Below are 25,606 nucleotides of genomic sequence, written 5' to 3'. Positions count from 1 at the left end.
AAAGAAGCTAGAGAGCTGTGAAGCCCACCCCTTCCTCCCTCCCAGACAGCACCCTAAGGGCAAAGCCTCAGAAGAAAATAGGGCCAGGGTCATAGGTGGGTTGGGCCCAGCACGGGGCCTTCCAGACTCAGCCAGGAGTCCCACGCCCCAGGTGGGCCTGGAGCAGGTTGCCATCCACCTCACTGGACCGCGAAGGCCCCAATAGGGAAGATGTCTGCGGCGACCCTGATGAACTGATGTTCACGTTCAGAGCCCACGAGAGCCTCTCAGGTTCTGCTAGTCAGTAATGAATGAGACTAACTTTCCATCATCCCTACAGGATGGTGATTTGGGGTTGAATTTTCATGTGATTTAAATAAATTGTGATATTTCTGGCACACTTCTGTTGTGGCCTGAAATTCACACTTGTTACATAAGGAATCAGCTCCTTGATTTTGTTTTTGTTGTTTTTTTTTTTGCCTCTACCTCGGCTGTCATGATTCTAAGGACCCCACAGATTCACTGTCGGTTGAATCAGGGAACTGAGCAATTGGCTGGGCGGGGGTGGGGAGGTAGAGCTCTAGGCTCTAGAAAACCATCTGGAGTGAGCCCTGGGGGTCTGCTTCACCCAGTCCCCCTTCTGCCTGTGCTGTGGACTGAAATTCTCAGCACCCTGAACAGGACAGATGTGGGGTCCTTGCTGGTTCGGAATTGCTGTGCCTCTGGGAGCAGCCAGGCTGGGTGCTCCCATCTCCAGGATGACCCGTCAGGTGGGAACATGGTTGAATAGATGAGGGTCTCACTCCATCTCCACTACCACAGCCCCAGTAAATCCACAGCTATCGGTTTTTCAATTCTTTTCTTGTAACCAACACGTCATTTCAGCATCAGGAACCAACTGGAAGAGGAGTGACCTGGGGCTCTTTTTCCTGGTTCTCTGAATGTGGGATCTGACAACGTCAGGAGCAGCCATGTCGGAGAGAAATTAGAGGCCCTGCAGTCAGCCTTCTCTCTGGGAGGAACACAGAGGGACTGGCCGTACTTCAAGGGCCCTCAATTGAGTCATTTTCAGGCTCCAGAAAGCCGGGTCTGCCCTTGAGAGTCACACTTAGCAAACAGGCCCTAGAGACGTCCTGTTCATGCAGCGGCCGTTTAGGCTGCTGCCCCTGTCAATTTCATCCCTCTAAATGGCTCCCCAGCTGCCAGGGCCTCCCCATGGGATGGGGCCTCAGGCAATTGCCCGGATTTGCCTGGATTCTTGAAAGAGCTTTGCTGAAATCTTGTACAGAAGTTCTCCCGCATTACTTTTTCCTTTCAAAGCAACTTGTGAAGTAGAGAGGAAAGTAAAAGTTAATTAAGCCACTTAATCCAGAACCGAAAAGAGGTTTCAAATTTCACGTGCAGGAAATTGTGCAGGGGTAGAGAGGAAAGGACTACACAGTATAATCTGCTTCCCTGAAACTATGCCTCCCCTCTTGGTTATCCCACAGCAGGTTAGCATCTATGCCCTTCACCTTGAATATTTATGTGTTTATCTATGTGTCTATTTAGGTAAATTCACTTATTAATAGTTGTTGTATGTCACTGTGTGTCAGGCGCTAGGCTGGGCACTTTACATGGATAATCTCACTTAATTCTCCCCAAACCCTATGAGATGGGTACTATTATGATGCCCATTTTAGAGATGGGAAAAACTGATGCTCAGAATATATTTTGTCATGAGCTGTGTTGGAGCAGAACTAGAATCTTGAGTTTAACCCTGAAGGTTCTCTATTTCTCTCTCTCTTCAGAGACATATATGTACATGAAAAATTTTCATATGCAGACATCTTACCAGGTGGTAATACTTGGTACCAGGTGGTACCTGATACTTGGGGGCTGGGACTGTATTGGTTATTTCTTTAAAAATCTCAGAATGCTATAGATAACATTCTATAGATTTTTGAAAAACAACCAAGGCCCAAAGGAGTTGAGTGATTTGCATGGGGTCACACAGTAAATAATGAAAAAGTACTAGGTCTAGAATATCTGCCCTGAGAATCCAACTTTCAAAGGGATATGGGTTTGGGAGCTAGCATTAGCTCTGGCTATCAGATGAATGAATTAATGAAAGAACAAAAATGAATGTACGTCTGAAGGGTGAGTAACTCATGAATTAGCTAGTTTAACACCATCTCTGTCAGATCTGGTACAAAAGGTGTCCAATGAGCTTCTGAATGGTAGAAGTTTAACTTCCTAGTTCCCTCTATCCCAAGTCAATTGCCAGAAGGATCCTACTGACCTTTTGCTATTAACTTCTCCCCTCTTGACCCCTTTTCTCTTGTTAAGGGAATTCTAGGGTGGTATTTACCACCTCTTCAAAAGAATCAAAGGAAAACAAAACACACAATAATTTCAAAAGGGCAAAGTCTTTTTAAAAAATTCCTCCCTCCCCCGTCTTTCCCCACCAGCACACACCCTCCAAGCACTACGTGGAGAAGGTATTCTATGACTCAGATTGTTTTTTTTCCCAGGGGCTTTCCAGGAGCAAGCCTGAGGAGGAGTGAGTATAAAAATACAGGACGAGATAAAGCTGGGGGGAGGTGAGAATTTTCTTTTTTAAATTTAATTTAATTTAATTTTTATTTTTTTTTTTGCGGTACACGGGCCTCTCACTGTTGCGGCCTCCCCCGTTGCGGAGCACAGGCTCCGGACGCGCAGGCTCAGCGGCCATGGCTCACGGGCCCAGCTGCTCCGCGGCATGTGGGATCTTCCCGGACCGGGGCACGAACCCGCGTCCCCTGCATCGGCAGGCGGACTCTCAACCACTGCGCCACCAGGGAAGCCCTAATTTAATTTTTTAAACTAATTTTTACTGGAGTAGAGATGCTTTGAGAATTTTCTTCCATCATGATGTGAATGGGTTGCGCATTGCCCTCCTGTGTGAGGAGGGAAGTCTACAGGTCAAAGTCGAGTGCCCCCTCCCCATCCATCCCCACGCCAGCTGTGCACAGGCCATAACCTTGCTACTCACATCTGCCTCATTCCAGAGCCCTGGGATGCAGAAGGACTCCAGAAGGTCACTGCCACACAGCAGCAAGATCCGCAGCTCTGAGGAGGAGGAACAAAGTTTGAAAAGGGAGTGAGTGGAGGCCTGGGAAACATTCAAGTCTCAGCCTTCTTCCCCCGCTGAACACAGAAGTGTCCCATCCTTGGGGCTCCAGAGCCCAGTTCTTCCAGGCACCTCTGCTCACCCCTCCCCCAGGCTCATTTACAGACCACCCTCATTCCCTGCAGGAGGAATGCAGCAGAGAGGGAGACTAACTGTCCTGGTTTGCTGGTACTGAGGGGTTTTCAGGATGGGTTTCCATGCTAAGCCAGGATGGCTGGTCACTCAAACAGAGACTGAGCCAGCTACACGCCTAGTGTGAGGTTTAAGGGTCTCTCCTTTGCTCCGTATCACACCGAAGTGCCCGTGGAGTTTGGTTCCTCCGCTGCTGTGCATTATCTGGAGTTTGTCTCGTCACAAGCACCCGATGGGATGGGGGGCAGGGGACACCGAGTACACCCTCAATCCATCAGCTAGCTCAGCTCATCAGATGTCCTCTCTTTACATGGCCAGTGTCCTCAGCAAAGGGCTTGAGAAGTGAGGCTGCCCCCCACTTTCCTGACTCCCACGTGTACTTCTTGCTTGTCACTTGTTTTTCTTCCCTCATTAAGCTCACTCTGAATTACCCCAGCGAGGCCACTGTCATTTAAAACAGGCAGCAAACTGACCGGGGCATGAACACTGAGCAACAGGGGGAAAAAGAATCCTGGGATTCTCAGAACCACGTGGGGAGAGACTTCCACCTGGGCTGGGATTCAGGTGGTGCATGTGGTTCCCCGGGATCCCAGGCCCTTCCATCAAGAGGCTGTGGCTGTGGGTATCTTGCCTGAAACAGTGAGACAGCCCCGCTCTGAGCCTTCCAGAGAACGCTGCCACCCTGGACCCTGAGGCCGAGAGATGGGCGGCAGCTCTGCCCGCCTCAGACCCTGTAGCTAGCTCAGGGACCTGACGAGGACTTTCAGGTGGTGAGCTCGCCCTGGCTGCAGGCTGAGTGGAAGGCTGCTGGGCTGGCGACAGACAGTGAGAGCATCTCACGGTCCCAGGTCAGTGCAGCTCATACTCAGGGAGCCCCATGGAGCCCTGGGGTCTTAACCCTTAAATATTCCTGCAGCCTCCCCTCTCCTCCACGTCACACTGTAGTCTCATGGTCTGTTTATGTCCAGGGACCTTAATTGATCTTTATATCTCCAGGGCCTGGCAGAGAGACCTGTGCACAGTAGGTGCTCAGGATGTGTTGAATGAGTGAACAACAGACAGGCTGACCGCAGGGGCCATGTGGGCAGGCTGTCTAAGAGACTTCTGGGCGCTCTGGGATGGCAGTCCGGGATGGCGATTGTGGCCTTGTCTCTTGCAGCATGGAGGCCCTGGTCAATGGTGCCTCCCTCTGTGTTAGGCCACCAGCCTTCGGATGGCTGAGAGGAGCCAGACTGGGCTCGTTCTGGGATCCTGTTGTTCCCTGTCTCCAGCTTGGAGCCACCCAGAATTCCAGGTCAGTTCTCTGTTGAAAGGCTGAAGCTCTGTAACTGTGGGCCTAAGAGTTCAGTTAGCTGGCGGTCTCCAGACGACATGCTGGTCCTCAGCTTCTTCTACATCAGTGATCCTCAACTGGGGGCGATTTTGTCTGCAGAATTTGGCAATGTCTGGAGACTTTTTTGGTTGTCAAGACTGGAAAGAGGGGTGTGCCGCTGGCACCTAGTGCTTAGAGGGCAGGAATGCCACTCAACAGTCTACACAGCACACAGCAGCCCCCATGACACAGGATTATCTGGTCCCCAGTGTCAACAGTGCCATGGTTGAGAAACCCTGCTCTACAGCCATGGAAATGAATCTCTTTTCTATTCCCAAGCCAGAGACTCACTTTCTCACTTCAAAATAATGTAGGATTATTTTTAAAGCCAAAGCAGATCAAGTTAAAGCGCGGGGTTTGCACCTTTGCTTGCAGCGCTGGAACAGATGGATTTGTCACAGGCCAGAGGCCCTGGCAGGGCTTGGGATCCCACGTGTGGCCGCTGGAGGGCAGCAGTGATTTCTCAGGTTTATCATCTGAGACTAAGGTACGTGTTTTCAGCCCATAAGCCTTGGGTCTGGGGCAGGCCCCCGGAAGCAGTCAGCTGGTTAAGAAAGTGGAAATGGAGCCATAGGTGCTAACTGAGCTAGGAGAAATGGCTTTTTCCTTCTCGTGAAGCGTGCAAGGGGATTTCAAAAAGGGGACGTGTGAGCCAGAGGGCCTCACAGCACAGTGGTCTAGAGGCCAGGCAAGCTCCCTTCCTGGGACCTCCTCTGGGTCCAACTTTCTTCCCCAGTTCAGGATCCAGGGAGCCAGAATCAGCACTCTCCTGCCACACTCTCCTCCCGGGAATCCGGGTTATGCAAAGCCCCAGGCCCTGCAGCCCCTTCCACTCCCCACTGCACACTGAGGCAGCTGCCACCTGTACCACACGAGGCCACAAATCCATCCAGACAGCTGTGGCCACTCAGCTTTCCTTTCTCTGAAAGAGGAGTAAGATGGGGCTAAGACTAGCCCTGCGCCTCACAAGGCTGCAGTGAGATGGTAAAGGTGGAGTGCTAGGAGCTAGGAGCGTGGCCGTGTAAACAAACACCCATCGCATTGCCTCTCTGTAGGAGGGGGAACTCCCCAGGGCAGGACAGCCTGATACACAGGCCCTGGGTGCTGGGAAGGTAAAGAGGTCCCAGCTGAAGCTGGGCCACAATGCATTCCTCCTGGAACAAGGTGTCGGAGGAAAATACACGTTGGAATAGAGCTGAAAGTCTGAAGACTGCTCTGAGCTCGGCTGGTCTGGTTGAGAAGACTTCCTCCCCAGGAAGGTAGTTCCTGGCCAGGTGTGGAACCGCAGGGAAGGGGGAGTGCAGGGCTTTTGGGTGTTTGGGGTTGTGGAACCTGGGGTTGCATGCTTCTTCCTGCTGGCTTTGGGAAGCATCCAGAAAGGCAGGCACCCTTTCCTGTGGTCCTCACACAGCCATGTGATGGTAAATAAAGCCTATTAAAACTTGATAAAAGAATTGGGAAGTGAGGAGTTTTGAGTACTTAATACTTTTGAATACAATGTATTTAACTGTTACTTAATATAATTTAATTTTTAGCATAGACTGCATTTAACAACTGGTTGGTAAGATCCCTGAAAATTTTACAAATGGCTCTAGCGAATAAATATGAGCCAATTCAGGTGCACCACTGCCTGGGATCAGGGGACAGGCCCCAGAGAAGTTCCTTGAAATGGCATCACATCTGCTGGGCCTCCTGGGAGAACCCAGTGCCCAGGTGCAGCCCCAAACCTCCACCTCTAGGAGGGGGTGCCTGGAGCATCTCTGTAGCTCGAGGTGAAGATTAAGCATGTCAGCTGGACACCAGGCTGCCCCTCATCCTAGAATTTCAAGCATTCCAACTGTCCCTGACCCTCCTTGTCACCTGGTAGCTGCATCAGCTCCAGCTCCACTCTTGCTGTCTGCCCTTTACCCGGCTTCAGATACTTGTGTCTCTAACTTATTCTGGAACCTTGGAAAGATCTGTTTCCTGGTTTGTTTCCTAGGGTTGCCCAGGACTCAGCTCACTTCTATGGGGGGTTAGCTCCTTCCCATCCTGAGAGCTCCATGTAACCACCCTCCACCCGCTCTGGCCCGGGGCCTTCACTGCCCTCACACACAGTCGGGGCCTTAGTCTCTACTCAAGGCTGCGGGGGAGGTCACAGGTGTGGCTTTCCGCCCCGTCTCTCCTCATCCTCCAAACGCCGGAATCCTGTGCCGAGGAAGGTAGGGGAGCTCTTCTGCCGCAGGCACAGTGCTGTGGGCAAGAGAAGAGTCTCTCTGGCTGGCAATGAACTCAGCTTCCATGACTTTTGAATGAGGGAGAAGAAGCTCTGAAGGGAAAATTGCCAACTGATCCCATCCTACCTCCAGGGAAGCTGCCTGAATCTAGTATGGAGAGGTTAAAGGAGAGATAACTAAGCATATGATCTTAGCTTGGGAACAATCAATTATCCCTCTAAGAGCAGACCCTGCTGCAAACACCACCCAGGGTTTGCAAGGCTCTCCCCTCCCCCGCTTTGCCCGTGGTGGAGGCAGGTGGCTCCAAATGTTCCCACTTGCCCAGCCCCACTCACCAATCTCCTCGTACCGCATCACTGTGCCCAGATTGGCATTCTCATCTAGGGAGGAAAGAGAAAATGCAGAAGCATCAGGGAACCAACTTCCGGATACCTGATGCGCGTTCTGTACGAGAGCCTCTGCAGAGGGAGAACCCGGGATGGGGTGATTGGGTGGGAGTAGGGACATCTGAGTAGCATAAATGGAGAGCACCGTCCAGCTTAAAACGGAGAGGGAGCATCTCCTCAGGCTCCAGAGGCAGGATTCACTGTTCTGGGACTTTCAGAATTGGACAGCCTGGCTGGGTTGCCAATGACGGACACACACATGCTCATGCTGAGCACCTTTTGTTTCCTTCTGTATTTGGGGGAGGCTGGCCACAAGAGCAACTTCCTTGAACCCAGGGTGACAGCTTGTAGTGTCACACGGAGGCGGCCCTCTCCCGTTCAGCGTTCTGGTTCAAAGAACAAGCAAAACTGAGTACGCTGAGATTTTTCACGTGGCAGAATGGAGAGCCCGGGAAAGATGTGAAAGACGGAGGCTTTACCACGTGCTCTGAGTGTGCGCGCCCACATGGGGCACACGGTGTGCAGAACACCGTGGAGCTGCCATCCTGGCCCCCTGCCTCCTCAACCGTCCCTCTTAGTTCCTATTCAAGGTTGGAAATTGGAAATGGGAGAAACGGCAGCAGTCAGCCCCAAAGCGTCAAAGGAATGGGGGCTAGAGCTTCAGCTTCTGCAGAGCCGAATTTGGGGTTTGTAGGAGAAAGAGCCCCAGAGACAGCTATTCTCATCTATGCTGAGTCCTTAGGGGAGCAGCCAAAAAATGGAGAAAATTAAGGAAAGGGCTTGTGTGTTCTTAGCCTCTCAGCAGGAGTACTGACACTGCCAGAGCTAGGAGGACCTGAGGGAGGACGCTGGGCCTCTGAGAACTCTCAGGCGGGTGGACACATTCTATAGAGAGAAAGACCAGAAGAGCCCAAGGAGGGGAGAGGAGTGGGGAAGGTGTCCAGGATCCCTGAGCCAGGATGATCGCGCCTCTGGACTCCCATCACACCTTGGCCCTGCAGGCCTGGTGACATCCTCTCTTCTCTCCCAAGTTTTGCTCTTTAGATGCTCATCCTACAGCAGGTGCTGGGGCTTGTCTGGTGAATGAACAAAGGGAGGAGGGAAAGAAAAGAGGCGGGATTGGTAAAGAAGGTCCTTGCTCCCTTACCCACAAAGGTAAAGCGCTCCACCGGTGGGCGGACACAGCAGATCCGGCTTAGGCTTTCTCCCACCTTTCCCAGGATCTTGGCTATGGGAGAGAGAGCAAGACAGACAGGGACAGACGGAGAGAACCACTCACAACTCACACTCGCGTCAGTCCCACATTTGGGCCACTGTAAACAGTGGGGCTGCCCTGAAGGGGCAGGGATTTGGTGATGGAGGCAGTAGGAGGGTGGAAAGAAAGAACAGAAACATGACAGCCCAAATTCCCTCTTCTCATTCCCTGTCCAAGGCACAAGCATTCTGAGTCCTAGATGGGAATCTATTTTCTGGTCGTGTTTATTACACTGTTGAAAAATTGGAAAACATGGGAGAGGAATATATATAAAAAGGAAAATAGAAAGCACCCATAATTCCACCGCTAGAGATAACCACCACTAAAGTATGCATATATTTTTTATTTTCTCCCATTTTTATTATGCGTATTAATGCAGATATGTCTACGTAACATAAATTGGATCATAGTCTACATTTAAAGGGCCTGTGCCCTGTTTGCATTTTTCGTTTTTTAATATCATGTGCATTTCTTCAGCCACCCCCAACACTAAAGAGTAACACCCAAATCCACGGAGACTCGGCCTGTGGCAAAGAACTCATTTGGAGTAATTTCTGCTGGGCAAAGGCCTTCCTTCCCTTTCAGATGGTGTTTAGAATAATCAGACATCCTACTTTGGCTGAGAGGGATCTGGTTTTCAGTGATCTTTCTGAGCTCTAATCCAGAGAAGTTTTCTGAGCCCCCAGACATAGCTATACGCAAACTATGAAATTCTGGCTCATCCTTGTGAATTACCCTATTTATGATAGACTGATAACCAAATAGATTATGGTCTCTAGGCTTGAAAAGTAATACCAGGATCTGTCTCTTGCAATTGGCCTGGAAGAAAATATTAGGAAGAACATGGACCTTGGAATCAGACAGTCCTGAATATGAATTCTGGCTCTTCCACTTTTGAGCTGTGTGACCTTAGGCAAATCACTCACCTTCTCTGAAGCTCAGTTTTCTCTTTGTAAATGGGAATATAATATCTATATCACAGAATTACCGCATTAAATGAGAACGCGTGTAAAGCACTGAGCACCGTGAAAGCATATAGTACTAGGTGCTGGGTAAATGTTGGGGGACCCCTGCTCTTTGTCAGTGAAGGGATGGTTAAGAGTGTGGGACTCTGGCTGCAGACTGTCTGGGTTTGACTCCTGGCCCTGCTACTTCCTTACTGTGTGACCTTGGCAAGATCCTCAACCTCCTTAGAAAAGGCAGAGAAAAATGCTGCCTTTTGTCTATAATTCCCACTTAAGGCAATCATATTTATATTAAAATGTACACCACCACCCCTGTCTCTCTCTGTCTCTGTTCCTGTCTCTATCATTGTGACTATTTCTCTCTGATGCCCTACATTAAGAGTTCTCAAAGTATGGTCCCTGGACCAGAGCATCAGCATGGACTTTTTAAAAATGCAAATTCTCTTCCTTCTTCCAGACCCACTGAAACAAATTCTGGGGCAGCGCTTAGCGATGTGGATTTTAACAAGCCCTCCAGGCGATTCTGAAGTTTGAGAGCCACCGCTCTACACCAATGTTCCCCTACCTGCAGTGGGCTTGGTGGGCACATTGCTGTTCTGGTAAATGGGCTGGGAGGTCTCATTCTGGGGCTGTCCAATCACAGGCGTCATGGAGGGTGTGTTGACATTGGAGAGGATGCAGCCAGTCACCCGCTGGGGGAAGGAGGAAGGGCAGAGTCAGTGTCGTTAGCCCAAGAGACTTATGAAAGCGTTTCCCAGTTACCTCCAAATGCTCATCTGCTTGTCCATCATGGTGAGGTGTCCTGGAACTGAGAAAGAGGGCTGGAGGTGGGTTCTAGACCCAGCCACACCCTGTGACCACACTAGGTGAGCAGGAGGTGAGAAACGCGTGGGATGTGTTGTTTCACAGACCTGGGTTCACGTTTGAGCTCTGCCCCCTTCTGGCTGTGTGACCTTGGATAGTTACCTGCTCTTGAACCTCAGCTCAAGAGCCTAACACAGAGAGGCAAAAGAGCCACCCTTCTGGGCTGCGGCAGGATTACACGAGCGAGCATACACAGAGCGCCTTTAGAGCATCTGGCACCTGGCAGGAAGTCTGTACATGTTGTGACCTTCTGTGGAACATGCATGCCTGCTCTCCCTGCCTGCTTCATGGGGCTCAAATGAGGTCATGTCTGCAAAAGGGCTGTGCAAGCTTGGGAAAGGTCATGCAAACACCAGGCGCTATCACCACCTGCTGCCTCTCCAGGCCAGAGACGCCAATGACAGGGCCAAGCTGGGGAGCAGTGCCAGGCGGAGCAGGGTGTGTTTGTGCTGCAGGAAGAGGGCGGCGTTCTGGGAACTCTTGCGCCTGCTCAGAGTGTGAATACACATTCCAGAGCCAAACGGAAATTCTATGTGTATTATCCATTGTCCTGTGTTATCTGGCCTGCTGCTTCTCTCTAGTGCTACAGAAAGCACAGAGCTGATAACGCAGCATTCTTCACAGCTGACCCAGAAGCAACACCCCTTGCCTGCGGGGAGTGGAGCTATTGGGCAACAGAGAAACAAAGGGTGAATTTTCAATCTGTTTAGCTTCATAGGGCTGTTGCTTATTCAAGGTCCCTTCCCTGAAAACCAGCTTCCCCTCAATCCCTGGCCCACCACCCTTTCTGGATTACTGAGTCCTGCTGCCAGAGGACACAAAGTCCCAGGATTGGGGTGACCCTCCAAAGGCATCTTCCACACACCACCGTGCAGGCAGAGCAGAACATGAGTCCTTCTGAGCCCTGGAAAGGCAGGCGTTTGTCTTGTGGGGTGACCTGTCACTTCTGTAATGTTCCTGACAGGAGATGGTCACGACAGCAAGCAGCCACACCTGGGAGCCGGCTGAGGTTGGGGACCACAGGATCTTCTTAGCCTGCTTTGTGGGATTCTCTGTCCGGCTGCGGCTGGTGGAGTGGAAGGCAGAGTCTGCCTCCTTTTTATTATGATTTCACATCCAGAAAAGAAAACGCCACATGCTCATTAAATAACCGGTCTGGTAGCTGAGGACTTTCTTCTTCTTGCTGCATGCATCATTTGCCCCATTTGACTTGTTCTGTGCTGGAGAAGAAGAGTGCTGGCCACCTGCCCCTCTCTGCCCTCCACAGGCTCCCACGTTCTCAAAGCCTTGCATCACCTATTAAGCCCCGTGTCTATCTCTCCAACAGGACCACTCTCCATGCCAGGAACACCGGCCTGATGCTGGGACCAGGGAGACTGGGAGTTAACAAGCAGCTCCAAGCTCCCACTCCAAGGCAGGGGGGCCATCGGGACTGGCATTCTTTGCCGGCCTGTGACCATCACTGCAACAGCTGGGGGTTGTTGGCCAAGCATCTCGGGCCCAGACTCATGCTTCTGGGCCTGAGTAACAGAGGGAGGGCTCGGGAAGCCCAGACATTTAGACAGCAAAACAGCAGCCAGGCTTTCTGGCTGGTAGAGCCAGGGCTCAGGCATGCCTGCAGGGTCCCCGATTCCTCCCTCCCATCATGCAGCCTGAGGCTCCTGGGTGACTAGAAGGTGCACAGGCCCCCAGTGTGAAGCCACTGAGATTTAAAGGCTGTCTGCGAATCTTAGCCTCTCCTGACGGATACATCCTTATACAGTAAGATGGGATGTCTTTTATTACTGCTGTTGTTGAGACAAGCCCAGAGAAGCAAGTCAGGGCCACCCTACATCAGAGTCCTTCCAAAGGGACCAGGGAAGACTCGGGATGTGCGTGAAGGGTTCTGAAAGCAGAAAGAAAGGAGTTGGGTTTTCTTCAATTCCATGGGAGAAAAGCTTATTAGATGAAGCAACAGCCAGCTAGTCCTCTCCACTTCTCTTGCTCTTGACTTCCTGGATGGTCTGGGGCCCCAGAATTCCACATCTGTTCAAATAAAGCACTTTGCACAGCAGGTGGAGAGTGGGGGGACTGGGGCTGCTGGCAGCTCCCCAAGGAGAAGATTCTGAAAGGCCCCCCTGACAGCAAACACAGATGCGATGGAGGCGCCCCCTGTGTCAGGACGATGCCATTCTGATCCTTGTTTGGGGCTGGGGAGGGCTGTGCATCAGGGTCAGCGGAGGCAAGCAGGATGGATTGCGTCTCGTCTCGGTGGGTCAGGCTTCTTGCTATGGACGGCACCGCTTTTCACCCCCGCACGGTGGGAGTCGATGGGTTGCTATCGATCTGCGAAGGGCTCTTTCTGCACATGCTGACGGCTGCTGCTGGCTGGTGAGGAACCTGTGCTTACCTAGCAACCGGCTCCTCGTCACCGCACACGGCCACAAGCCCTAGGCAGCCATCTGTGTGGACTAGGCAGTCACTGTGTGTCCTCAGATACCCTGGTTCACCTCTCTGTGCTTCCTTTTACCCACAAATAAAACAGAGATGAGAACACTGTCTGCCCGTGGACTCCCGTGAGGAGGAATGAGTGTGCATGACAGTACGACGCCTGTGGGTATGAAGTACAGCAGTCACGGCCACCTACGCTGGGGTAAGAGGACCAGTGGGTCCCCAGGAGGTGTGGCAGGAGGACCTGGCTGCTTGTAACTCCGCCCAGTGCCCTGCTCTCCTCCTTTCTTTGCTCGCTTCTCCTTCTCTCCTCACTTTCTGAAGCTTTCCAGCTGTGGTCTCCTGAATCCCACCTTGAATTTACTGCCAGAAGATGAAAACTGCCCCAAGTCATATCGAGGAGGGGGACAAGGCAGGAAGCAGCCTCTGGTGCTGCTCAGGGTCCCTAATTCACTGCCCTCCGTGGTGCTGCTCAGAGCCTGGTCTCTCCCACCGCTGGAGGAGAAGCAGGAAACAACCAGGTCAGTAGGCCAGCAGCATCCTTTCCCTGGTCTGCCCGGCTTCCGTGGTCCACCCAACCCTGAGGCTGGCCCAGCTTACCTTCATGAGGTCCCGATGGTGTTCGAGGACGCTGCAGGTTGTCTGCCAGGTGTCCTGATAGCACTCCCACGGGTCCACCCTGACAATAGGAAAGATGTTTCCCTTGGTTTCCATTCTCACACTCTTTGCTTATTGGTTCCTTCCAATGACATGGGTCAAAAAGCTTAGCAGACCTGGTCATACCAAGTACTTAGACCTTGAATCAGGTAAAACATGGGCTTGAAACACCTTCCTGAGCCTCAGTTTCCCCACTGTAAAATGAGAGGAGTTTGACACAGGCTTACATGAACAGTTGCTGGTACTGGTCTGGCCAGGTTTAATATCAGCACCAGACCTTCCCAACTGTGGGGCTTTGGGAAAGTTATGTGATTTTTTGGTGCTCACTTTCCCATCTGTAAAATGGGAATAACAATAATAACACTCTTGCGGGGTTATTAGAAGAGGTCAATGAGTTTTCTATGCAAAGTGCTTAGTATAGTGTCTTGCTCTTATTCTTACCTGCAAAATGGGAATTCTCCTCTGGACCTTATAGGACTGTGATAAGAATGAAATGAGCCAGGCCCTCATCAAGTGGCGACTGCAGTTACCTGAACTGGGGAATCTGCCCATGTCTGACTCCCTGTGCAGCAGGGTGCCCTGTGGGCATGGAGGTGGGCATGGCAGCCAGACCGGAATGCACAGCCCCGCAGACTGGCCAACCCCTGCTGCACACGGGATGTGAAGTGAGCAGGGATCCAGCCCCTGATGGATGCAGCACTCGGGCTTAATTACCAACTTAATGAGCTGCTAAATTGGGACGTTCCTCAAACATGTACTTAGCAGTTGAGCATTCCCTCCCTAGCCCCACTTCACAGCACACCTAAGGTTCCCAGAGATGAGATCTCATGAACTGAAAACCGTTAGTGACCCAGCTTGCCCTGAGCCCCCAGGTCCCTGACCACCCTCCCCCCCTGAGATGGGCAGACACCTGACCTGGCTAAACAGGCTCCCCCATGTCCAAGGACTCTGCACACCCATGCCCCATCTCTAGAGCTATCTCCAAGCCTCTCTGGTGACCCCAGTTCGTGGAATTCTGATTTTCCCAGTGCCTGGAGCAGTGCAGGGCAGGCAGTAAGTGCTCAGTGAATATTTGTTGAATGAATGAGGGAGTTATTTCAGAATCTTCTAATCACATACAAGCAGTAACAGTCTCCTGTTCAGTATTTCCCCCACTGGACTCCATTTTCCCCTGAGGTCATGAGGTGCCGTGCTAAGAGGCTCCGTTTCTACCCTGACGTGACCACAGATGTGCTGTTCCCTCTCAAACTCCTTGACTTCTCCTGAGCTGTCTCCCAACCTCACCTCTGTCTCGGGGGAAGGGGGGGATGAGAAAGTCTGTAAAGGGCATGCACTGCTCACACAAATCACTGCGCGCAGATGGCACGGATCACTATTTAATTATTATTGTCGCTTTCCTTCACTGCTCCCATTTCCACCCACCCCATCTCTTCTCCGCTAACTCTCTGCATCCCTCATTCTGAGGTCAGCGGCCCTTCATTTCTCTCCTTTCCTGGAAACCTCTAGGTGCTGCGGGGGGAAATCACAAGACAAATGGTGTATCGCTATTTTTTTAAAAAACGTCATCTTCTCATGCAAATTATAACTGTAGGAGCTTTGGGGGGCATAATTAGCATAATTAGTGGAGGTTTGCTTTAATTACACTGCAAGCACAGTGGATAATGGTGTCTGCCATCTTAGAACTGTGCAGGGGCCGTCTGCGCAGGGACCGTCTGCGCAGGGATCATCTGAGGGAAAGGCCATGAGCGCTTGGACCTGTCCCCCCGACCCGGCCCCGCACCTCTGTCCCACTGCCATCGCGGGGCCCTAGGAAGCCTGAACGGGAATGGAAAATAGCCAAAGCCGGGGGACCGTCCCCGAAAGGTAGTGACAGCTCATGGAAGTGAGTACGGATGGAAGTGGAGAGGCATCTCGGATTTTCTGGCCCTGTCTCACCCCAATCCCAATGATGTCTGTGGAAGCTCTGAGCAAACTCCTGAATCCAAACGTGCCAGAGCAGATGAAACACCAAAAGCTCCCTCTTTAGTTTCCCAGGCTGTATAAATTGGTTAAAAAATAAAGTCATCAGGCCACCCCAGAATGCTTACGTTATTATTGCCTGCATGGGGTTAATCTCTCCCCTGGCCTCCCCACTCCTGTGGGGACTCTTCCTATTGTCCACCCATTCCCAGGGTGTCCCTGGGCCACCCACCTCTGGCATCATCAGGCCAGCCCTACCTGATCCAGTCGGAATTCTGGACGGCCAGCTGACACATGATGAGACGGTGCCGGCTCGACACAAGGCCCTGGGAAGCAACAGAGCAGTCGTTGGGTTGGGAGGCTCACTCTGCTCCCCACAGACTCCCTAAGACTCCATCCCAAGCCAGCCCGTTATAAAAGTGCAGCATTTTTCAGTGCTGACAGAGAATGAAGGTGTGACCCATCCACATGTCCCCCTGCTACACACAAGCGTAGAGTGGCAGGGTGGGCGGGAGAGAAAGAATGGAGGGTGTGTGCAGTATACTCTCCTCCCCCATCAGAGTCAGAGGTGAGACTCCACTGATGAAGAAGCCAGTGTGCACCCAGCACAGAGAGGAGACTTAACGTGGTGAGTGTTGCCTTGTTTCCAGGGTCCATCTGGCTGGGTCACTTCCCCAGAACCCACCAAGTTGTATCTGGGGGAGGAGGTTGAGGTCTGGGAGGGCTTCTAGATTTTCTGGGATGTGTGGCAGGGAGGGAGGGGCAGGGAAATGAATTTTTTTTTTCTTTCTTTTTTTTGCGGTACACGGGCATCTCACTGCTGTGGCCTCTCCCGTTGCGGAGCACAGCCTCCGGACGCGCAGGCTCAGCGGCCATGGCTCACGGGCCCAGCAGCTCTGCGGCATGTGGGATCCTCCCGGACCGGGGCACGAACCCGTGTCCCCTGCATTGGCAGGCGGACTCCCAACCACTGCGCCACCAGGGAAGCCCGAGAAATGAATTTTAAATCAGATTATAGGAGGCATAGGCCTTTGTCTCCGAAAATCCCAGGAAAGATTGCTCAGCCCATAACCAGCCCCCAGTTTGGCATCCGTGCCGAGTCACACGGCATGGATGAGTTCTGACTGGGCCTGGTCGCAGGCAGCTCTTCCTCCCAGCTGCTGCCCAACCCCCATTCGCTCAGGTCTGACTGTGGTCCAGAGATGGGAAGCAGGACACCTGCTAATGGGTGTTTTGCGTTTCCAGGAATCGTAGATGGCAGAGATGGCAGTGGAGCAGTTTTACATCAGAGGAACCATCGGGTCAGGAAGGGGGGTTAGGGAGGGGAGGGGCAAAGGAGGAACGCACCTGTTTTCCATAGGAGTCGTGGACAGGAGACACAATCCCACCAATGACAATAAACCTTCCAGTTTTGTGTAGATAATCTCTGGCTCTTTCTAATTAAGAGAAGAAAACCTCACATTATTAAAGAGGAAAGGTGTGGATTAGAGGTGATCATTGAAATCAGTACGTTCAGTTCTGTAAGGCTTATTTCCCATCTTTCTTGCCATTTAAATAGAAAGTGCCAACTTTCAAAGCAAACATTGGTGATTCAAAAGGTTATGGAACCAGATTTCAGCCCCCAAAAGCGAAAGGATTTAGAAGTCAAGGGGATTAATCCAGGTTTAAAGGTCCAGTGCTGGACTAGCTCAGAGAGATTTAAAACAAGCACCTCACTCAAAGCCAAAAGAGCAACTGATTGGAATTAACCATTATGATCACAAGCAGAAATTATTCCAAAGTGAAGGAGTCATTTTTTAAAAAGAAAAAAGAAGAAGCCTTCTTATAATATGAAAGGTGGGCTGACTGCCTCATGGAGTTACTCAGAAGAGGAAAATCACCAAAACAAATTTAAAGGGCCTTCTACATAATTAGGGAGAATTAACAATCAGACCAGAAAACCAACATTACAGTTGGTTGAGAAAAGTTCGGCCAGAGAAAAGCCATTTTCTTCTGCTGAAAAAAAGTCATGATGTTGCTTTTTCAAATTTACCAGACAAGCCCAATTTCATTTTCATGAGACAATTTAGCAAACTAATAAGTGATGAAGATTTTGGTTCTGCCTTTCTTCTAAGGTGGTTCGTTGTACAAATCCAACAAGTCCTGAGCCACTACAGCTGAGGGAAGGTGGCGTGGATTTACTGTGTAGGTGAGGGATTCTGTGAGGGAACAGGGGCTTGGGTAGCAAAACTGGCTGTGTAGTTTACAAGCAAGCTTCCAGGATCACCCTGCTGGCTCTCTTAAAAATATTAATTCTCGGGCCTCCCTGGTGGCGCAGTGGTTGAGAGTCCGCCTGCCGATGCAGGGGATACGGGTTCGTGCCCCGGTCTGGGAGGATCCCATATGCCGCGGAGCGGCTGGGCCCGTGAGCCATGGCTGCTGAGCCTGCGCATCCGGAGCCTGTGCTCCGCAACGGGAGAGGCCACAACAGTGAGAGGCCCGCATACCACAAAAAAAAAAAAAAAAAAAAAAAAAAATATTAATTCTCACCACATTTGCCTCTTTTTTTTTCTTTCGATGTGAAATCTCTTAAAGTTTTTTTAAAAAAGTAATTAATAAGCTTTATTTTTTTACTACAGTTTTAGATTTACAGAATAATTAAGCAGACAGTACATAGAGTTCTATGTATTCAGTCCCCCCATCTTCCGACCTCCCCCCAACACACACCCCATTTCCCCTGTTATTACTATCTTGCATTAGTGGGATATAATTGTTACATTTGATAGGCCCATATTGACACATCATTATTAACTATAGGACATAGTTTACATTGAGATTCACTCTTTGTGTTGTATGGTTCTGCGGGTTTTGACAAATGCATAATGACATGTGTCCACATTGGTTTCATAGAGAATAGTTTCTCCACGCTCAAAATCCACTGTGCTCTCTACCTATTCATCTCTCTCCCTCCTTCCAACCGCTGGTAACCACTGATATTTTTACTATCTCTATAGTATTGTCTTTTTCAAAATGCCAAATAGTTGGAATCACACACTATGTAGCCTCTTCAGACTGGCTTCTTTCACTTAGCAATTCATATTTAAGGTTCCTCCATGTATTTTCTTGACCTGATAACTCATTTCTTTTTATTGCTGAATAATAGTCCATTGTCTGGATGTACCGCAGTTTGTTTATTCATTCACTAATGGAAGGTCATCTTGGTTGCTTCCAGTTTTCACTGATTATGAATAAAGCTGATATAACATTCATGTGCAGGTTTTTGAGTGGACATAAAATTTCAACTCAGGTAAATATCAAGGAGTGTGATTGCTGGAACATGCGGTAAAAGTATGTTTAATTTTGTAGGAAACTGTCTAACTATCTTCCAAAGTGGGTGTACAGTTTTTCATTCCTGCCAGCAGTGAATGAGCGTTCCTGTTGCTCCACATCCTCACCAGCATTCAGTATTGTCAGTTTCTAACATTATAACGTGTGTCATCTTTGCTTTTTAAAAGAGTGATATTACTTCACTAGTTTCCAAATCTTATTCTGAGGTCAAGAATAAATTGAAGGCCTTGTAGCAAAATCTTTTGGATATCTGAATAAATTCTATAGCCCCTCCTCTCTTCCCTTTGCCCTTTATATCCCAGTCTTCCTTAGGATCATTTCCATATGGGCTTTGGCTGTCACAGATCCTCTGCTGCAATAAGCCAGACCTTCCTTCATCTCCCTATCTTAGAAAAAGTGTCCTCTCTTTACTCTCCACTTACCCAAGCTTTTCATTTGAAGCTCAGCTCCACCCCACATCCAGCATGCCTGCCCTGGCAACATCTCCCTTTGCTGGACTTACTGACCTACTAGCTCCCTGTGCATCCTGTTCAAGGGATATGATCTGGAAATTGTTTCTGAAAGTTTGTGTCTTTACTCCTCTTCTGTACTGAATTCTTCAGAGCCAGGGACTTTGCTGTAGAGAAGAGGTCCTAAATGCACAGCTAAAGAAGATGTGCAGTTAACATGCATGTGAGAAGCAAGCAGAGTGTAAGATGATTTACATTCAAACAACCTTGGCTTGTTCTGTTGCCGCTTGACACACTGTACAGGCTTAAGAAAAGCAATCCACAAGTAGTTCAGTCTGTCACCCATGCCAAAGACTTCTTGGGCTCTTAAGTACTCAGAACAGTGGCTTGTTTATTGAGTAATGCTTGTTCAACAAATGCTCATACCTAGAAGGCTCATGTAGCCACCTTCCTTTAGGGTTTCCTTCCACTGGGCCATGTCTGTGCGGAGAGCCACTCACTCCATTCCTCAGACCACACTCCAGAATTTCCAAGGGAAATAGGTTGCACCAAGCAACCTCATTGCCTTAGAAAATGTTATCCTTTCCCTCTGGCCAAGATGAGGGGGCACTTCCCCTGGCAATGCTCCAAAGCTCACTGTCTCACAAAGAAGCAATTTTTGAAAGGGATAGCCCCAACCCTACACCCTAAAAAAGGATTCCTGATCTGAAGTAGTTAAACACAGAAGAGTCATGATTGTGATCATGCAGTCAAATCAATTCAGTTAACATTTATTGAGCACAAAATACCATGATGGATCCTAGAGGGATAAGAGTGGCTTTATTTATTGTTCTCCAAAGGTTCACAGTAATGGAGAAACAGAAGGCTCTAATGAGAGGCAAAATGGGTGAGTGCTATAGCTGTGGCTTTCAATGTTGTTGTTGTTGGTGGTGGTGTTTTACTGCAACCCACAGTAAGAAATACATTTTATATCCTGGCACAATACATACATATGTATGTTTATGTATAATTAACTGAAACAAATGTTACAATATTTTCTAGTACATTCTATTCTAGTAATTACAAATTTAAATAAAAAGCTGGTCACAACCTAGTAATGCATGGCAACCTATAGTTTGAACAACTCTGTGAGATACTAGGGCACATGGGAAAAGGGACAAGAGAGGTAATTTTGTCTTTCCAAGGAGTGTGAGGAGTTCCAGCAAATATTCAGAAATTGCACAGTTTAAAATATGCTTATCAACTGGTTTAGCCTTAACCACTAGGGTTAGGCTGTAGGGGGCCTGGTAGGGGTGGGGTGAGGGTGAGGGAGGGATACTGTTCGGTAAGCAAGTGGGAATCAAACTTCAGAGGGTCCTGAAAGCCAGGCAAGGAGTGTGACTTTTATGCCACTGTTTGGTCAACATGCATTCTATGGACCACTTGCATTGGAATTACCAGGGAGAGGCTATTAAAATGCAGATTTTTAGGTCCACATCCAGAGTTACTGAATCAAAATCTCTGGGATTGGGACTTAATCTACTTTTAAAATTAGTTTCCCCAGGTGATTCTTTTGCTCTCTAAAGTTTGAGAACAATAGACATACATTGACAATAACCATAAAGATGAAAAGTATAGATAATAGGGAATCATTGAAGGCTATTGAACCTGGGGAGTGACATGCTCTGAGCTTGAAGAAAAACTCACAGAAAGGATAGTGAAGATGGTGAAAAATCCTGCCTTAAAGGAGACAATCATTCCTGGCAGGAAGTTTTGGGCCAGGTAATGAGGGATAAAGGAAGAAGATGACCCATCAAAACTTCCCAGAGAATGTTCAGGAACCATGGATTTCCTCCTCTCTCCAGACATTTTGTTTGCTTTGCCTCTGGGGCTTTGCAGTTGGATGTGTCAATGCAATGCCATGTCATCAATATTTCAGACCATACCTTTATGACTGTACTAATAGCGCTAGGTTTTATATTCTGCAATTCACTTGTTGCCTTAGTATCCTCTAATTTGAATGGAATGTCAGGCAAGTAAGAAACTGGAGGGACTTAATCTTGAAGGAGTCAAGATGGTGGTGTGGGAAGACACAGAGTTCGCGTCTACCCACAACTAGGGTGCCTGCCGGACACTGGTGGGAGACTCCAATGCCCAAGGAGGTGGGAAGAACCCCCAAGCAAACCAGTAGGACATGGGGGGACTGAGGGTGGGGGAGAAGGGGAGTCTGGACAGGACCAGCGCCCCTGAGGGGTGGCTGAGATGGGGGAGGGGTTCCCATGCTTGGAGGGACCCTCGGAGGCTTGGATCAGAGGGGATGGGGCCCAGCATTTCCACTGCCCTATCGGCCAGGGAAGTCTGCCCGGCTCTCTCTGGCCGGGTCCTATGCCCTCAGAGGTCCCCTCCGGGCTGGGTTGGTCCTGGGGGCGTAGAAGGGAGGCTGGGAGAGATCAGGAGAGGCAGGTGGGAGGAACCCTCCAGGACAGGAGGAGCAGGAGAGGAGTGGAGGGCATTTGTCCTGCCCACTAGAGCGCCCAGGAAGCCTGCTGGGCTGCCAGGTGGGGTCCCCCGCTCTCTGAGACCAGAGGTGGGAGGCACGCCTAGGCCCCTTCTCTTCTGTTGAGCCTAATCCCTACCCCACCCCACCCCTGCCTTTTCCAGCCCTGTGGCTACTAAGCATAGGCCCCACCCACTGCCAAAACCTCACCCCTGCTTAGGCCCCGCCCTCCACAGCCAAGGCCATTTCCACCTTTTTTCTCTTCCTCCTTTTTACTATTGTGGTTCTGTTTTACCTTCTGGTTGTCGTTCCATCTATACTTTTATTTTTATATTTTTTCTAACATAGTGGTTACTTTCCTAGTCTAATTTTATTTTTTACTTTGTTATTGTTCTCCTTTTTTTTTTTTGCCGCCATGCCCAGCTTGCAGGATCTTGGTTCATGAGCCAGGTGTCAGGCTGAAGTTCCTGAGGTGAGAGCTCCAAGTCCGAACCACTGGACTAACAGAGAACCTCAGACAGCAGGGAATATTGTTCAGAGTGAGGTCTCCTGGAGGTCCTCATCTCAGCACCAAGACCCAGCTTTACTCAACAGCCTACAAACTACAGTGTTGGAAGCCTCAGGCCAAACAACCAGTATGACAGGAACACAATTCCACTCATAAAAAAAAAAGGAAAAAAAATGAGATGGCAAAAAAAATATGTCACAGATGAAGGAGCAAGGTAAAAACCTACAAGACCAATTAAATGAAGAGGAAATAGGCAATCTATCTGAAAAAGAATTCAGAGTAATGATAGTAAAGATGATCCAGAATCTCAGAAATACAATGGAGGTACGGATTGAGAAAATACAAGAAATGTTTAACATTTCTAGAAGATCTAGAAGAACTAAAGAAAAAACAAACAGAGATGAACAACACAATAACTGAAATGAAAAATACACTCGAAAGAATCAATAACAGAATAACTGAGACAGAAGAATGAATAAGTGAGCTGGAACACAAAATGGTGGAAATATCTGCCAAGGAGCGGAATAAAGAAAAAGAATGAAAAGAATTGAAGACAATCTCAGAGACCTCTGGGACAACACTAAATGCACCAAGATGCGAATTATAGGGGTCCCAGAGAAACAAGAGAAAAAAAAAGGGTCTGAGAAAATATTTGAAGAGATTACAGTGGAAAAGTTCCCTAACATGGGAAAAGAAATAGTCACCCAAGTCCTGGAAGCACAGAGAGTCCCATACAGGATAAACCCTAGGAAAAACACACCAAGACACATATTAATCAAGCTAACAAAAATTAAATGCAAAGAAAAAATATTAAAAGAAGCAAGGGAAAAAACAAAAAATAACATACAATGGAATCCCCATAATGTTATCAGCTGATTTTTCAGTGGAAACTCTGCAGGCCAGAAGGGAGTGGCAGGATATACTTAAAGTGATGAAAGAGAAAAACTACAGCCAAGATTACCCAGCAAGGATCTCATTCAGATTCAACAGAGAAGTCAAAAGCTTTTCAGACAAACAAAAGCTAAGAGAATTCAGCACCACCAAATCATCTTTACAACAAATGCTAAAGAAACTTCTCTAGGTGGGAAACACAAGAGAAGAAAAAGACCCACAAAAACAAACCCAAAACAATTAAGAAGGGGCTTCCCTGGTGGCGCAGTGGTTGAGAATCTGCCTGCTAATGCAGGGGACGTGGGTTCGAGCCCTGGTCTGGGAGGATCCCGCATGCCGCGGAGCAACTAGGCCCGTGAGCCAGAACTACCGAGCCTGCGCGTCTGGAGCTTGTGCTCCGCAACAAGAGAGGCCGCAATAGTGAGAGGCCCGCGCACCGCGATGAAGAGTGGCCCCCGCTTGCCACAACTAGAAGAAAGCCCTCGCACAGAAACAAAGACCCAACACAGCAAAAATAAATAAATTAATTAACTCCTACCCCAAACATCAAAAAAAAAAAAAAAAAACAATTAAGAAAATGGTAATAGGAACATACATATTGATAACAACCTTGAATGTAAATGGATTGAATGACCCAACCAAAAGACACAGACTGGCTGAATGGATACAAAAACAAGACCCATATATATGCTGTCTACAAGAGACCCACTTCAGACCTAGGAACACATACAGACTGAAAGTGAAGGGATGGAAAAAGATATTCCATGCAAATGGAAATCAAAAGAAAGCTGGAGTAGCAATACTCATATCAGATAAAATAGACTTTAAAATAAAGATTGTTACAAGAGATAAGGAAGGACACTACATAATGATCAAAGGATCAATCCAAGAAGAAGATATAACAATTATAAATGTTTATGCACCCAACATAGGAGCACCTCAATACATAAGGCAAAGGCTAACAACCATGAAAGGGGAAATCGACAGTAATACAATGATAGTGGGGGACTTTAATATCTCACTTACATCAAGACAGAAAATAAATAAGGAAACACAAGCTTTAAATGACACAGTAGACCCAATTGATCTAATTGATATTTATAGAACATTCCACCCAAAAGTGGCAGAATACACTTTCTTCTCAAGTGCACATGGAACATTCTCCAGAATAGATCACATCTTGGGTCACAAATAAAGCCTTGGAAAATTTAAGAAAATTGAAATCATATCAAGCATCTTTTCTGACCACAACACTATGAGATTGGAAATCAATTACAGGAAAAAAACTGTAGAAAACAAACACATGGAGGTTAAACTGTGTTACTAAATAACCAAGAGATCACTGAAGAAATCAAAGAAGAAATAAAAAAATACATAGAAACAAATGACAATGAAAACACGACAACCCAAAACTTCTGGAACGCAGCAAAAGCAGTTCTAAGAAAGAGGGAAGTTTATAGCAATTCAATCTCACCTCAAGAAACAAGAAAAATCTCAAATAAACAATTTAATCCTACACCTAAAGCAACTAGAGAAAGAAGAACAAAGAAAACCCGAAGTCAGTAGAAGGAAAGAAATCATAAAGATCAGAGCGGAAATAAATGAAATAGAAACGAAGAAAACAATAGCAAAGATCAATAAAACTAAAAGCTGGTTCTTTGAGAAGATAAACAAAATTGATAAACCCTTAGCCAGATTCATCAAAAAAAAAGGGAGAGGATGCACATCCATATAATTAGAAATGAAAAAGAAGAAATCACAACTGACACTGCAGAAATACAAAGGATTATAAGAGACGACTACAAACAACTATATGCCAATAAAATGGACAACCATGAAGACATGGACAAATTCTTGGAAAGGTACAATTTTCCAAGACTGAACCAGGAATACTTAGAAAATGTAAACAGACCTATCATAAATAATGAAATTGAAACGATAATTTAAAATCTTTCAACAAACAAAAGTTCAGGACTAGATGGCTTCACAGGCGAATTCTATCAAACATTTAGAGAAGAGCTAACACCGATCCTTCTCAAACTCTTTCAAAAAACTGCAGAGTGAGGAACACTCCCAAATTCATTCTACGAAGCCACCATCATCACCCTGATACCAAAACCAGAAAAAGATATCACAAAAAAAGAAAACTATAGACCAATATCACTGATGAACACAGATGCAAAATCCTGAAGAAAATACTAGCAAACAGCATCCAACAACATATTAAAAGGCTCATACACCATGATCAAGTGGGATTTATCCCAGGGATACAAGGATTCTTCAATATATACAAATCAATCAATGTGATACACCATATTAACAAACTGAAGAATAAAAACCATATGATTATCTCAATAGATGCAGAAAAAGCTTTTGACAAAATTCAACACCGATTTATGATAAAAAACTCTCCAGAAAATGGGCACAGAGGGAACCTACCTCAACATAATAAAGGCCATATATGACAAACACACAGCAAGCATCATATTCAATGGTGAAAACCTGAAAACATTTCCACTAAGATCAGGAGCAAGACAAGGATGTCCACTCTCGCTACTCTTATTCAGTATAGTCTTGGAAGTCCTAGCC

At 48.1% G+C, this 25,606-nt stretch overlaps 1 protein-coding gene across 1 annotated transcript in view; it reads right to left on the bottom strand.

Annotated features, from left to right (window-relative positions):
• NMNAT2 (nicotinamide nucleotide adenylyltransferase 2) overlaps positions 1 to 25,606 on the bottom strand; it is a gene marked incomplete at both ends in the record, with an annotated part of 160,033 nt that overhangs the window by 20,756 nt on the left and 113,671 nt on the right. The window contains 7 exons of the mRNA XM_079697339.1: positions 2,993 to 3,069; positions 7,186 to 7,230; positions 8,384 to 8,464; positions 10,022 to 10,148; positions 13,351 to 13,429; positions 15,625 to 15,692; positions 16,714 to 16,802. Coding sequence (XP_079553465.1) covers positions 2,993 to 3,069; positions 7,186 to 7,230; positions 8,384 to 8,464; positions 10,022 to 10,148; positions 13,351 to 13,429; positions 15,625 to 15,692; positions 16,714 to 16,802 — 566 coding nt within the window. The remainder of the gene's footprint in view (positions 1 to 2,992; positions 3,070 to 7,185; positions 7,231 to 8,383; positions 8,465 to 10,021; positions 10,149 to 13,350; positions 13,430 to 15,624; positions 15,693 to 16,713; positions 16,803 to 25,606) is intronic.

Source organism: Hyperoodon ampullatus (assembly GCF_949752795.1).
Source record: "Hyperoodon ampullatus genome assembly, chromosome: 2".
NCBI lineage: Eukaryota > Metazoa > Chordata > Mammalia > Artiodactyla > Ziphiidae > Hyperoodon > Hyperoodon ampullatus.
Note: the sequence above shows the minus strand (reverse complement) of the source record. Positions and strands in the feature narration are given on the sequence as shown.